This window comes from Procambarus clarkii, chromosome 10, assembly GCF_040958095.1.
Source record: "Procambarus clarkii isolate CNS0578487 chromosome 10, FALCON_Pclarkii_2.0, whole genome shotgun sequence".
NCBI lineage: Eukaryota > Metazoa > Arthropoda > Malacostraca > Decapoda > Cambaridae > Procambarus > Procambarus clarkii.
In genome coordinates this window covers 42,359,724-42,375,610 of record NC_091159.1, presented here as the reverse complement: position 1 = coordinate 42,375,610, position 15,887 = coordinate 42,359,724, and the positions used below count along the sequence as shown (strand labels likewise).

General features: G+C 40.1%; 1 protein-coding gene across 2 annotated transcripts; it reads left to right on the top strand.

Moving 5' to 3' along the window:
- Window positions 1-56: 56 nt before the first annotated feature.
- Window positions 57-9,541, top strand: ND-ACP (NADH dehydrogenase (ubiquinone) acyl carrier protein). Of its 2 annotated transcripts, XM_045770377.2 has the most exons (5): window positions 57-332; window positions 4,024-4,131; window positions 4,289-4,399; window positions 4,601-4,688; window positions 9,096-9,541. In XM_045770377.2, exons 1-5 carry the CDS (start codon window positions 72-74, stop codon window positions 9,185-9,187), a joined length of 660 nt encoding a protein of 219 aa, XP_045626333.2. In that variant the 5' UTR covers window positions 57-71; the 3' UTR covers window positions 9,188-9,541. The 2 variants fall into 2 exon arrangements, with proteins under 2 accessions (XP_045626333.2, XP_069178028.1); XM_069321927.1 differs by lacking the exon at window positions 4,024-4,131.
- The last annotated feature ends 6,346 nt before the right edge of the window (window positions 9,542-15,887 follow it).

The following is a 15,887-nucleotide window of genomic DNA, read 5'->3' as shown; positions in this document are numbered from 1 at the left end:
TTGCCCTAAGAGGCCAAAACCGAACCTAACAAGAAGGTAAAGTAATGGGAGCACTGTAAGGACGGGAGGTGATGGGAGGGTTGCCGGGTGGGCGTCGCGAGTATGGGTCGGGGAGTGAGGCGCCTCAGTCACGTCCCAGGAGCCAGGCGGCGGACACCACGGCACGCACCATCACACAAATGGCTACACTAACGCGATCTCTGCGTCTCGTGGCTCTCGCCAAGCCATGTGTGATGCGCCTGGGGCCTCCCCGGATAGCAGCGTGTGTGCACACCATGAGGAGGAGGGAGTGGAGAGGCAGCGAGGGGAGGCTGGTGCCGGCGGCGCTGCAGGTACGGCTCCTGGCCTCGCCGGCACCTCTGTTTACACCAGCATCAGCTGATCATTAATATTTAGTATTCTCTTTGTAATAATTACGACCATTTTGTGTCTTGGTGTGACATGACACGGTGCCCGTGACGAGGAGGGTGGTGCTGGGTGTTGTGTCTAGCTGGAGTACAACTGTCAATAAGTTGACAAAAACATGGGAACAGTTCGATTGATTTACTAAGCTTATTTGTCGCCAGGTTTAGTTTAGTAATTCATATTCATGGTAACTGGTCCTATATATATATATACTAAAAATTGTCTTGCAATTTTTTGGGGAATTTTAAGATAAGAATACATTTGTAATCAATATCCCTCTTCCTATTTTGTAATTATGTAATGATTACCAGATGTGTTGCTACAGTCTTTTGATAACAGCAATTACAAAAATCTAAGTTAAAGAGTATGTAGCTATCACAGTTTAACTGTTGAGGAGAAAAGAGAAGTTGCATTTTTTCTGTACAAATCATGTGAGGTGCTGCAAGTGACTAACTTTATATATTTATTTTCGTTCTCTATTTATTCATGCTAACATGTTGTATTGATGTCAATAGTGGTGTTCATTATGTATAACTTTAAAAATATGTATATATGTATGCTGATACAAAGAAGCAAAGCAAATTCCCAGCTAGTGCCTAAAACTAAGGACCACATGAAGGGAGTTAAATCGCAGGTCTTTAAGCAGCTTTTGTTCCATTTTGCACATAAGTTGCTGGTGTTTGGCTAGAGGTTGATGGTTCGGTACCACCTTGTTCCACAGGCTTTGTTCAGGAAATCTGATCTTGAGTTGGAGCCTTCTCTGGGTAGAAGGAGTGCTCTTGTCTACCATAGGGGAGCCGGTCGGCCGAGCGGACAGCACGCTGGACTTGTGGTCCTGGGTTCGATCCCAGGCGCCGGCAAGAAACAATGGGCAGAGTTTCTTTCACCATATGCCCCTCTTACCTAGCAGTAAATAGGTACCTGGGTGTTAGTCAGCTGTCACGGGCTGCTTCCTGGGGGTGGAGGCCTGGTCGAGGACCGGGCCGCGGGGACACTAAAAAGCCCCAAAATCATCTCAAGATAGGGAGTCAGAGGAGGAAGGGCCCTTCATGTGGTCCTTAGTTTTAGGCACTAGCTGGGAATTTGCTTTGCTTCTTTGTCTGGCTTGAAGGCTGGCTTTTCTTCAGCTCTGGTAGACACTTGGGGTTCAGTCTGGAACTTTAAACCCTTGGACAACTGCTTTGGAGACATGGTCATACCTGCCTATGTGCAAAAAAAAAATTATGAATATAATTCATAATCATTTTAGAATTATAAATTTGTATGCAAAATGTAAGAAAAACACAAAAATAAGTGAATATTTGTTTCACTGGGTGGAGGTGCTCTGGGAGTGGGTGTGGTGCGTGTGTCAACACCCGGTGCCTGACTCTGCTGACACTCCTGGTGTTATCCCTGGATGTTTCACTGGTGATTTATCACTTGTTTCTCTTCATTTACAGGAGTATGTGTGTTGAATAACTTGATAAATTGCATAATTCATAAACATAATTGTTTAAATAACACATTTGAATTGATGCTTGGTTTATCCGTTATAATCTATTGCAACTATAGAAAGTAATGAAAAGAATATGAGCATAATATACAATGGTGTTAGGTTCTGGGCAATTATATATGGCCTAATTAGCAACATACGGAGTAAGAGTGTAGATAGATATAGATATATTATATTATATATTATATTATATAATATTATAATATAATATTATAATATAATATTATAATATATTATAATATAATATATATTATATTATATATTATAATATTATAATATAATAATATATATATAAAATCCCCTGTGTGTCTAGCAAATGCTGATTAAGACTATCTTATTGTAAAGGTCACCAATACCAGGTATCAGCATCGTCTTCCTCTATTTTCTCTAGTCTCCATTTTGTAGTATGGTGACAAAAACTGCACACTGCTGTACACTATAGTCAATTGGGACCTTACTAAAGCTAGATATAGCTGAATTATGATGATAGTATTTTATTGATACTTATGTTTGATGCATCAAAGCCAGCACTGTTTGCTTTTGCGCACTATCCATGAAAAGTGCCTTGAAAAAGTTTGAGATGCACCCTGCCAGGTTGATGAGGAATGTTGGCTTGCCCCGATTGCTTCTGGTATGGTTCCTTCCAGAGGCAAGTAAGATCTTCCTTTATGGAGTGACCAATCAAAGAGATACTTTTTTCTCAGGTGATGTTTGAGACTTTTATTGCTGCTGCTCTTCAAAATGCATTAAAAGGTCAGAATTTTTATTTCAGTTTAGTACATAAGGTTACCACTTACCTACCTTGTGTAACTTGTAGGGATCAATGGTCCCATGGCCAGGTCTCTGATCAGTCCTTCTGATTGTTGGACTGGTCAACCAGCCTGTTGGGCATGGCTGCTCGCAGCCTGGTTGATCAGGTATTCTTTGGAGGTGTTTGTAGTTATTTTTTGAACACTGTGAGAGGCCGGCCAGTTATGCCCCTTACGTGTAGTGGGAGAGTGTTGAAAAGTCTTGGGGCCCTTGATGTTGATAGTTCCCTCTCTTGAGTACTTATTGTACCTCTGCTTTTCAACAGGAGTATTTTGCACATCCTGTCATGCCTACTGGTTTCATCTGATGTAATCTCCGTTTTTAGATTTGGAACCAGTCCCTCTTTCTTCCACATGTAGATTATTATGTCATCTCTCACCTATGCTCTAGAGAATACAGATTTAGAGCTTTTTAATCGGTCCCAATAATCAAGATGACTTGGAGTGGATTCTAGCAGTCACAGAGAATGTGCATAGAGATTTTATTTAAAATATTTTAGGATTTATATAATAGTGTAGCACCATGTCCAGGACTGGAGTTTAGGGTACTTATTGCAGAATTATACCAAGTACTCTACTGTACTTTACAATGATATATAGTGTATAATTGGTCTGCATCAGTTTGTCTTGGAACCTCATGCAGATGCCATATGAAAGAGATGGGTAGATGAGCCATTAATAGTTAAACCAGTGTAGTTGTGGGACAGGCCCTGTGATAGCCCTGTGGGTGCCTAACCCGGTCTATGGCAGACTTTTTTTTTTTTTTTTTTTTTTTTTTTTTTTTGAGATATATACAAGAGTTGTTACATTCTTGTACAGCCACTAGTACGCGTAGCGTTTCGGGCAGGTCCCTGGAATACGATCCCCTGCCGCGAAGAATCGTTTTTTCATCCAAGTACACATTTTACTGTTGCGTTAAACAGAGGCTACAGTTAAGAAATTGCGCCCAGTAAATCCTCCCCAGCCAGGATACGAACCCATGACATAGCGCTCGCGGAACGCCAGGCGAGTGTCTTACCACTACACCACGGAGACTGTTAGACAGGAGACACGGAGACATAGAATGCTTCCAACCACACGAGGGTTTCTATAGGCCATTGCTCCCCTTGCCTCTCTAGAGGGGGCCAGGTTCTGGCTCGAGATCCCCGGTAGGCCCAAAGAACTCCATACACATGACTGATGCCAAAGTCTGACATTAGCATATCAACCTAGTAAGCTCCGGGGACCCTCTGGGACTCGCCCAGAAAATGGCATTTCATTACATTCAATGCTGGTTTTATCTCAAAATTATCTAAATCTTTTACATAAAAAAAACAGATACAACGAAACTGTCAAAGGAGTTACAGCAATAAACAAACACAGATGGATGTGTCGGAGCGAGTCATGGCAATTTGCAAGTTGTATAATCCTTCTCGACATGTTGAGGTAATTCTTGAATTTGCTAAATAAGCCATTATTTTTTCAGTGGGCATTTACTTTTTCTTTTGTAGGCAATTTTTGCCCAATTTTAAGATGACGCCTTCAGTTAAAAGTTAAATAGTTTTACTGATGGTTTTAAATTAGATTCGTGCTATATTTTCAGACAATAGATGGTGTTCGTAGCTACAGTGCCAAGGCACCTCTGACACTCGACATGATCCAGCAGAGAGTTCTGCTTGTCCTCAAACTCTACGATAAAGTTAATCCTGATAAGGTATTTATTTCTTAGTGTTGTTCAATTCAAATTTAAATCGGAGATTCCTTGGCTCATGTGTAATATATTTGTAGAGTACTGTATATATTACTTCTAATTGCAAATTGATTAATATTCATTAACAGCATAACTTTGTATATATTTAGACACTAAATATAATTTAAATATGAAACTTAATTTTTTCCTCCTCCCCCCCCCTAGCTAACAATAGAGTCTCACTTCATGCAAGACCTTGGCCTAGATTCCCTTGACCATGTTGAGGTCATCATGGCTATGGAGGATGAGTTTGGTACGTACTCTGGAATATCATTTTACATAAAAATTTTGGTGGCGATTGGGTTTGTGGGATTGTCGATCATGCGTAGAATAAGACTTTACGTTACTATATTACCAATAAGATTGCTGTGTAAATCCTCTTGCATGGATGCATTAACATAATGAGGTTGAACAAATCCACAAGGGCCGTGACAAGGATTCGAACCTCCGTCTGGGAGCATCCCAGACACTGCCTTAATCGACTTGGCTACGACAGGGTAAAAGGTTTTACCCTGTCGTAGCTCAGTCGATCAAGACAGTGTCTGGGATGCTCCTGGATGCAGGTTTGAATCCTCGTCACGGCCCTTGTGGATTTGTTCATTTGATGCATCACTTTAGTGTGATGTCTGTGTGTAATAATGAGATTCTGTCCAACTGAGTGGAATCAATTGGAAATGTGGTGTCGAAAAAAAGTAAGATAAAAGTAAATTGTTAAATATTTAAATTAGTCTGTGCAATTTTGGATTTAACATGTGCAAATAATGTAGTCTGGGTTTAATCAAACTCATATGAGAGTTTGATTACTTTAGTCATGGCAGTTCAGACAATATTTATTACAAATTTCACAAACTCCAAAGCTTTGTATGGTCCTCAACCCGAAGATATTTTTATTGTTGACGGCCTTGTAATGCTTTGGAACTCGGTACAAATTTCACGAGTCCAGACTAAACTGCTATAAATGAAGTAAAATTGGCAACTGTTCTAAGGATTTGATAAATCCTGTTCTATAGTCTGATTTAACAACAATTATTGTGACTAAAAATTATAAAATCAAAGATGGTAAACATTGATTATCTACCACTGCAACAACTTTTTTGAGCAGATTTGCACATTGTACTCCAGCTTTTCCAGACTACTTAGGACAGACACATCATCTGCCTTGGATCGTAAATGCATACAGTCCACCAGCAAGCAACACATGAACAAAGGAGGAACTAGATGGCAGACGAGAGGGTCTCATAAGGATCATTAGAGAGACCAGAGTAAAAGCAGATAAAGATAAATCATGAGTGTTGGTACTGGGGAACTTCAACTTGAAAGCAATAGACTGGGAGACCTACGAGGCAAGAGGAGGATATTTGGACAGGCAGATTTTTAAACCAATTCTGGAGATATTCGTGTATCAATATGTCAAGCAGGCCACAAGAATGAAGGAAAGGGATGTTCTGTCAATACTGTATTTAATATTCACTAGGAAAGGAGATATTTGACAGACCTTTCTCCCTCGGGAAAGAGTGATCATGTCCTGTTAGAAATTAAATATGCTTTGCAATATAATCTAAAAAAGAATGGGGAATTAAAATGGTTGATAAATTTGATTTCAATAGAGAACTTTGCAAATTCTTTAATGAATTGATTGGAAGGACTTGATACTAGGCAAGGAAGTAAATGAGATGTATGCCATATTCTGTAAAATATACGCCAAAGTACAAATACATTTATACCGAAGCGGATGCCGGAAAGCAGTATTGGTTCAACAGAAATTGAGAGAGAGGGCCAGAGAGGAAAAGACAAGAAAATAGAACCAATATAGGAAGAGGCCTAACCATAAACTATGCCAGCACTACAAACAAGCCAGAAACAAATAATGTACACAGCAAAGAGGAGAGACAGAAAGGAACTTTGAGAAAGGGGTACTGTAGTGGACAAATGTAAAACGGATCCAGGCCTTTTCTATAAATTCATTAAAAGCAAGCTGCATGTAAAGGATAAAATTGAAAGATTGAAAATTGGGAACAGGTTTACTGAGAAAGAATAAGAAATGTGTGAAACATTAAATGAACATTTTCTAAGTGTGCAAAATGAGGTTTTCAGAGAACCAGACACACTGCCAATTCCAGAAAACACCATAGTACTGTACACAGAGGTGTTTTAAAGAGTCGAAGTGGTAAAATTACTCAGAGGGCTGGAAATACAGCATTTGGACAAAATGGAGTTTCACCTTTGGTACTGAATGTGCAACCGATCTTAGCATTCCACTTCAATTGATATTCCAGACATATTTGTGCACAGGAAACAAAGCAAATATATGTAAGGTCCCAGTAGTACATTCAGGTTTGTTCTTGACGCACAATCGAGAATTCCAGGTTCAAATCCAGAGTGGGACAGAAATGGTTGGGCATATTTCCTTTCACCTAATGCTCGTGTTCACCTAGCAGTAAGTAGGTACTCGGGAATTAGTCAACTTGTGGGGTTGCATCCTGGGTTGGAATCAGTAATTTGACCTGGGGGGAGGAGGGGTGCTCAATAAAAGCCTAACATGTATGAAAGCCCAATGGTTTCATGTCCCCCCTAACGCTGAATTATTATTATTATTTATGGAAAAGGTAAAAAATAGTTCGTCTACAAAAATGGTAGCAGAGAAGACCCTGTAAATATTAGACCAATATCATTAACAAGCATGGTAGTCAAAATATTAGAAAAAATGGTTAAAACCAAATGGGTAGAACACTTGGAGAGTAATGACACAATAATACAGGCAGTATGGTTTTCAAACAGGAGAATCCTGTGTAACAAATCTACTTAGTTTTTATGATAGAGCCTTAGAGATTCTACAGGAAAGAGATGGTTGGATTGACTGTCTATCTGGACCTGAAAAAGGCTTTGGACAGAATCCCACAGAAGAGGTTGTTTTGGAAATAAACATGCTAGAGGGGTGACAGGAGACTGCTGACATAGCTGAAAATTTTTCTAAATGACAAAGATGAGGGCGGTAATTAGGGACACTATATCTGACAGGAGGATTCTTACTAGTGGAGTACCACAGGGTTCAGTTCTTTTACTAGTAATGTTCATCGTCTTCATAAATGATCTACCAGGAGGAATACAGAATTATATGAACATGTTTGCTGATTATACTAAGCTACTAAGGAAGACAAGAAACCCAGACAATTGTCATGTTCTTCAAATGGTCTTAGATAAATTAAGTGCTTTGAGCATCATCTTACCATCTCTTACGTCTTGACCTTTTTTCTCTTGCCTACTCCTCACCTCACCTTATTTATTTGCCTGTACTTTCCCTCTTCCTTCACATGACTTGTTAATAGTCCAGGACAGACCGAAACGTTGTCATTTCTTCGTTTTCTGATGTGAGGATTGGTCATCGAAGTCTCATCATCCATTTCCTCTTCTTGAATTATTAATGTCTTTCATTTCTGTTTAACAAATTCGATCTTATCTAGTGATGCTGCTAGACATCTATCCTACATGATGGTAGTTCAATTAAATATAAAAAATCAAATACTTTAGACCTTTAACAGTAACACACAGAAATGAAACATGGCTGGCATGAAGGGAAAGCATAAACTTCTATTGGATATCCACCCCTTTTCCCTTCATAAAAGTGGGAGGGGGGGGTGCCTTATTAAAAATACTGTGTAGGTTGGAATTTTTCACACATTATATGTTTAGTTGTCCATTTTTAACTCGGATATTGTTCCATAGCTAAATCATTTTGATTTTTAAGGTTTCCTGAATTATCATCTCTGAATTTTGGGGATTGTCACTCTGTACTGTGTGTTATTAAAAAATAAATGGTACTCAATTTATATCGGGAAAATATTTTGTATTATTGCTTTACTTCAATAATCTTATCTTCAGTAATGTCATCCTCCAGAGATGCTTGTCTGGCAGAATATAGGAACCCTTTAGAAGCTGTAGGCTTCCTTGTCCATCCCAGGCTACTATTGAATATAATACAAATGAAGCAAATACACACTGGTATCAAGGGGAACTTGTATGCTGAACTTGGAACTTTTTGCAAAAACTAAAGCAGCATCTTAGCCATTTCATAGAATAGAGTACTTGAGCATTCTTTAAAAAAAAAAAAACCTAAAGTGTAAGCTTTTGACATGAAAATGTTTGCCTAATTAGGTATCTAAAAGTAGGGATAGGCTTTTTTTGGTTATGGCAGCATCAAATGTTGATAATACCAGTACACTTCTAAACTAATCGGCTGATTTTGGGAAGATTTATACATTTTTAATACATGTCCTTAGTGAATCTATCTGGCACAACAATAAATTATTTTTCAAGCAAGTGCTTTTGCATTTCAGACAATTTTAAGTACAATATCCCAAGTTTACCTCTGCATGCAAATCACTAAAATAATTGATCACAGATACCAGAGTGAAGCCTTGTTTTATTGTGGTTAATAGCTATAATCTTAGAACTGTCATGATTTGCAAGACAATTTCACAAGGTATAGTACATAGTGGTACTATATTACAATACTTATACTACATTCTATACTACCGTATAGCCAGACTTAGTACTGTATGTGAAATATATATTCACATGTGAGCTCTTGTATTGTGTTAGTAGTGTTCAATTGTTTATTTTGGATGACTTACTAATTGTAATACATTATTTCCTTTTATAGGCTTTGAAATACCGGATGGTGATGCAGAGAAACTTTTACGACCAGCTGACATCATTAGATATGTTGCAGATAAGGAGGATATTTATGAATAGGGTTTCACACGGTGATGGAACTGTTGGACAGTTCCAAAGTTGGACAGAGTGATCACTCTGGCTAAAATCCTGCATGCTGTAGCTCCAGGGAGAAAGGCCTCAAGAGCTTGGCCAGCCTTGTTGTGCAGTGATCCAGTGTTTTGGCAAGACAAGTATGACACTGTATATAATTTTGTTTACAAAGAAGCAGCCACTGGTGAGATTTAGAGAACTAATGATGTTAATTTTTTTGACTAAAAAAGAAAATTTGCTAGTGGTTTACTTTGAACCTGTTCTTATTTTTGACCTCATTTTTACAGTGCTTGTAATTAATAGTGAATGTGTACAGATAATAAATAAAATAAATAAGCTTTACAGTGTTTGTTGTTGAGACCTAATTAAGTTTATAGGCTCAGAGTTCATGCATAGCTCATGCTCTTCAACAGGAATACAACTCTACTGCCTACAGTAATCTCCTTGGGTTGTGTTTTGTTATGATGAGAGGGTTCACGTACGATGCCCCGGAGCCAGTGGAGGTGTCTGGTCTGGGGCAAGAGGGCTTAAGGAAAGAGGTGTTGGAAAATGATGTAGAACTTCGCTGTTAATGTTGTTGCAACTGTAGCTTTTGCCCCCTCCTTATTGGGAGACCATGGCATCATGCTCTCAATTAAACGTGCATTTCACTCGACCGCTGTTATGTACTGTACCATTAATGTTGGTCCTGTGTTGATCACTGGGGTATTTCACTCCTGTCCATCACCATGAAAATCCTGGCTCATATCCTGTTTGACCGCCTCCTTCATCTTAAGCAGGGTCTCCTCCCAGAAAGCCAATGCGGCTTCCATGCAGAACGTTTAACTGTCAATATGATATTTGCTGCACGCCAGCTCCAAGAAAAATGCCTAGAGCAACAGTGACTTCATGACCTTCACCGATCTGACCAAGGCCTTCGATACGATCAGCAGACATGGCTTGTGGAAGGTACTGGAGAAGGTTGACTGTCCCGGCAAATCTTCACAATTGTCCGGCAGTTCCTCGATGGCATAAGGGAGAAAGTACTGGAAATGGAGAAGTGAGATGCCATCACAGTGACAACGGCGTGAAGCCGGGCTGCATTCTCGCTCCAACACACTTTGGCATGGTATTGTTGGCCATGCTTACTGATGCCTTCCGTGATTGCCAGGATGGAATACCCATCAGATGCACGACTAACAGTGGGCTGTTCAACCTCGGGAACCTGCAGGCTGTTACAAAGTTGAAGGAAACTACAACAGAGACTTCCTTTTTGTTGATGACTTATGCCTTCAATATCAGCACATGCAGTGCAAAATGGACTGCTTCTCATAAGCCTGCAATAACCTCAGTCTCATCATCAGCACCAAAAAAGACCAAAATCATGAATCAACCCATGACTGGAATACCCTACCATGCACCACACATCAGTCTAGAGGACAGAACCTACAAGCAATCGACAACAATCTTGGCATCATACTCTCAAAAGCAGTGAACATAGATGCAGAAATCAACAACAGGATTGCCAAGACCAGTGCTGCTTTGGAAGATTCTGCGAGTCTGCCCCTTGTGTGGTGACTCCGACCATCCTAGGTTAAATTGTTATCCACATGCTCTGCATCAACTGTGGTGATGGCCACCCTGCCTTCTCTTGATCATAGATGCACTATAAATTTAAACACGGCAACCTGAAACGTAAAGATTATACATCTTATCCCGAGGCAAGATGCCAGGTCAGACGTCCTTCCTCCTCCTCTGACATGTATTGCATCCCATGTACTACCTTATCCTTCCTTTCTCTTGCCTTAACACCAAGGATGTTCCTCTGGTTTCTCTGGCCTGTTTCGAAATTTTCTTCCCAGTCTTTCTCTGCTGTATTTGCATCACTTCTCCACCTCACTCTTGTGTCTACGATGTGAGGCCCCTCCTTGGTCCTCCCCGCCCTATGACTGTCTTTGGTGATAACTACCCTCCTCCCACCCATCACCATCCTCGTCTCGCCACCACCTTTTGATTGTTGCCGCCGGAGATGGCTAGTCTATTGTGCACCCCATAGTCATCCTGTGAGCTGTAGAGTAAAACGCATTACAGAGGGCACAAAAGGTCTTTATCAGACCTCAACTTAGATTATTACATAAACAATTTCATCTATCCTTCACACCTTATAATTACAATGTCGGCTAATTACAGAGAATGTTCTATTTCAAGAGCTATATATTTACAGTAAGTCATTATACATACATGGTAGGTCTTATCACTAATACATAATTGTTTGAGCAATGGAGGTATGAGTCATACGGGAGCTGCTGTTTAATACTGTACTAGTCTTCACAATACACTATTTGTTTCTTAATCTCATGTTTTTTTTTTTTTTTTGTTTTTTTTTTAGATATATACAAGAGTTGTTACATTCTTGTACAGCCACTAGTACGCGTAGCGTTTCGGGCAGGTCCCTGGAATACGATCCCCTGCCGCGAAGAATCGTTTTTTCATCCAAGTACACATTTTACTGTTGCGTTAAACAGAGGCTTGTGTCTTCCATGGCATCTAAAGTTAAAAGTCATAATGGTCTAGCAATTGTGAGGCAGGAGCTCCCTGTTCTGAACCCATGTTGGCCAGAGTTATATAGACACTGATTCTGTGTGTTTTGTGATCTATCTTTTTAACACTCAAAGATTTTTATGATGTGCAATGCCAGTGCTATTGGTCTATAATTTTTTGCATCGGCTTTACTACCTCCTTTGTGAAGTGGCATAATCACCACTGTTTTAAGTACTATGTCAATTATAATGCCAGTATCTAGGCTCCGTCTCAAAAAGATGTTTAGGGCCTCTAATAGTGGTTTTTTGCAATTCTTGATGTATATATAGAATTCCAGGAGTTTAGGCATGGTGCAAAGTGCATGGGCATGCTATCTATGGCTACTTCAAAGTTGAGTGAGGTTAGGGTAACATCTGATATGGTTCAGTGGTGGTGTCACATTCATAAAGAATTTGTTTGGATCATTGATCTTCAATGTGTTCAGGGGTGGTTCATGGACAACATAATCGTACTGCAACCACAGTACAGTATTTCATTCATGTCTTTGCTGTTATTTGTGAAGGTTCCTTGTGGAAGTGCCCAATGCAGGATGTAGAATTTTGTTCTAGATTTTGCATAGGAGAAGGAGAACTTTCTTTCATTTCTTTGGCTCTAGCGTGTTCAGCTTCTACTGATATTCCTTTGTCCTACCTCCATTTAATTTAAATATGCTTCATTTGTCCATTCCTTTCAAAATCTCCTTTGTAGTCATTTTTTTTACCTTGAAAAGGTTTATAACAGCACCTGGAGATACAATATTTTAGACCAACTGCATTTTTTTGGCATTCGTGGCAATCTACCTCTTTCCTTCATAGCTTCCTCTCAACATTCGTTTAACCCCAGAACTGCGCCCGCCGACATATTAAGGGGGTGTAGTGGTGCGCTAGCTGACATTAAGGGGTGTGGTGTTATGCCAGCCAACATATTAAAGTGTGGTGATGTGCCAACCGACATATTAACGGGTGTGGTGGTGCGCCAGCCAGCCATTCATTAAGGGATGTGGTGGTGGTGTGCCAGCCAACATATTAAGGGATGTGGTGGTGGTGTGCCAGCCAGCACATTAATGGGTGTGGTGGTGTGCCAGCTTCCTAAGGCCATGGGCAGCCATACTATGAGCCACATTATATATTTCAGGCAAAATGTATGCTATAGCCAATTATAAGATTTAGGCTTAATAGATACAGTATATGAATAAATAAATGGTCTGTATATAATTATAAGCATATCTATATATGTATATTTCCAAAATTATACATAATGAACACCATCTTTGATGCATAGATACAACTTGTTAGAGCAAAAAACTAAAAGGGAGAAACATTGAAAATAAATTGAAAAAGTTATTCCCCTGTGGCAACTCACTTCATTTTTACAACAAAAATGCTACGTGTCCAGGCCACTACAGCTAAACTACAAGATAGAGACTTTTTACTTTGATTTCTGTGCTTCCTGTGTGCTAATTAACAATATCAAAAGAAAAAATAAATTTTTTGGAATTTATTTATTTTCGGTGCACCACAGGAATTTAATTGTAAAAGGTGTGCAGTGCAGGGGGCTAGGCCTGGTACTGCTTTCTCCAACTTTTTGTTTTCAACAATATGGTGTTTCCCTAAGGTAGTATCATGAGCACTACTACCTTTTTTTTTATCCTGGTTGCCCTTAATCATCTTTCTCCTTCCACCCCCCCCCCCCCCATCCCCTAACAAGCATTTTCTCACCCCTTTGTTAATGATCTCACAGTGCTAAGATCATTCTCTTTCCTCCAGTGCCAGCTCCAGCTTGCAACTGATAATGTATCTTCCTGGGCCACCAATCATGACTTCAAGTTCTCTACAACTAAGATATGTGCTATGATTTTTACTTGGCTGCATGTCATTCCATGTTGTTGCTCTATGGAAATAATCTTCCCTCTTTTGTATAGGGATAATGCTAATCTTTGGGTTGATCTTTGACACTCAATTTGTCTTGGTTATCCCATATGTCTCCCCTCCAAATTAAATGCTCTATGTCCCTTCCTTAATTTTGTCTTGTCCTCCTGGGAAGCCGATAGCTCCACACCACTCACACATGCTGTCTAAACTGAATGGTGACTGTCCCATCCATTACTCTGCCCTGTCCTGTGGTCCTGTCTTCATGCTGTGTCATATATATGCCTCAACTTTAGTGCCTTTTTGTTCGTCCCCCACCCAGGGTTTGCATATTGAAACCATCATCCTGACTCTACAGGGTTGTCATAAGCATTACTGCCTTCACTGCCCCCACGGTCCCTGCAACATCCCCACTCCCACATGTGCCATGCATAAATAAATACTGTTCAGGGGGACCCTGTTTCCCTCCACCACCTTCCTTTTCTTGCAAGGATGGCTTGTTTGCAAGAAAAGCAAAATCTAGCATTACAGGAAGCAAACTATACTTTTTCTAAAAGGTGACCCATTTCCTTGGCCTTCTTCCTACCACTGTAATAAATGGAAAATGGTTTTGGTTAGGTTGTGTATTGGCCCAATGTGCTTAACTCACTGGAACTTAATGGAATGCCACCCTGCTCCTTATTGTCTGAACTGGATTGTCCCTCTTACACTTGTGCACCACCTTGTAGAATGTACCAATTTTCAGGATGTTCTTGTGTTTTGCTTCCCAACTGTCCCCTCAATAGACAGGGGGACAAGGATTCACAATCCTTAGTGAATCTGATGCCTTTGATATCACTTGCTGTTACAACCTCATAGCCCATAACCGGGTTCTTTACTTATCAAACTGTATATGAGGCCTTAGTGCCTCTTCTTGCCTGATCCCACCCTGAGTCATAGGAAGTTATTAAGAACTGGCAATAATAAATTATGTGCCTCTTAAAGGAAAAGGGGGTAAACAACACTAAACAGAACAATCACCAAATGTACCTCTTAACTATATATACACATATGTACATGACATAACACTGCAGCTGTTAATTTTGCACAGGACACTACAAAACTTCTGCAATCTTCTTTCCCAGGGAGTCCACTTCTATCTATTATCGTACACCATTCAAGGTTCCCTCCCTGAGTCTGTCTTCTACAGTCCTCATGCTGGCGAGTTCACCTTTCTCAGTAAATCATGGATCACTCCTACACAGTATCGTCATGGTGCCAAAACACCACATCTACTCTCTTGCAACACACTGGCAGAGGTCTCCAACAACTCACTGGCAGGGGTCTCCAGTAACACACTAGCAGACTTCCACACAGGCTTAGCCTTAACAGATGGACACTGATTCCATCTCTTAACTTGCCCATCCCGGGATACGTTGGTCCAATCACCAATACTTCACTAAGTATCACAGACAAATCACAGTCTGCACCAACTCGGTCACTTGTTCCCACTGGAACATGTCTGGAGTTCAGGACTGCCCTGGGTGAACCGATTCCTGTCAACCAAGATACCACCCACATCACTTCTGAGTAGTAAAAAAAAGTGATTAGTAAGAAACTACACAGGTGTCAATAAGATCACAGCCTTCCTCCGGAGAACAAGAATTGTGGTCCGGTGCACTCATCAGATGGCGTTGACATCGGCACACCTTCCCTTCTAAAAGAATTTGGGTCGGGTGCCCTCAACATATGGCGTCGACATCGTCACACTCGCCTTGTGTGCTCATATAGTATTAGCATCCTCAGTGATATTTAGCAACTTTTGAATATCCAGCAACACCAATGGTGCTACATAGTCTCCCAGCTTGGTGCCTTCTTTTGATAATTACTTATTTAATATAACAATACCAAATATGGTCCAGATTGAATTGCTCCACTTAGTCATGCCCCTTCCTGTAGAATGTCCTGAGTTTCAAGGTGATTGAGGGACATTAGGAGAGCAATATGTACAATCTCTTATCCCTGGACAGAATCCTTGGTGAATCTGACGTGTCTTATATTTTTATCATATTGGCATCCCGAGTCATATTTAGCACCTTTTTAATATCCTGCCAGACACTGCTATATAGTCTTCCTGGATTGGCTCCATTTTTTATTATTATTACAGAAAATGAGCTGCTTGATATCTTTAATCTTGGAATTGGGGCATCACCATCACTATTTGATGCATCCAAAATCATTACCCTCATTACAAAATGGTATTTTATGAATTTTAGAAGTCA

Bases quoted from the DNA above. Each gene is read 5' to 3' on its own strand.
- ND-ACP (XM_045770377.2), top strand. From the start codon at position 72: ATGGGAGGGTTGCCGGGTGGGCGTCGCGAGTATGGGTCGGGGAGTGAG. The intron at 333-4,023 runs GTACGGCTCCTG...TAAAAAAAACAG, and splicing joins TGGTGCCGGCGGCGCTGCAG to ATACAACGAAACTGTCAAAG. The intron at 4,689-9,095 runs GTACGTACTCTG...TTCCTTTTATAG, and splicing joins GGCTATGGAGGATGAGTTTG to GCTTTGAAATACCGGATGGT.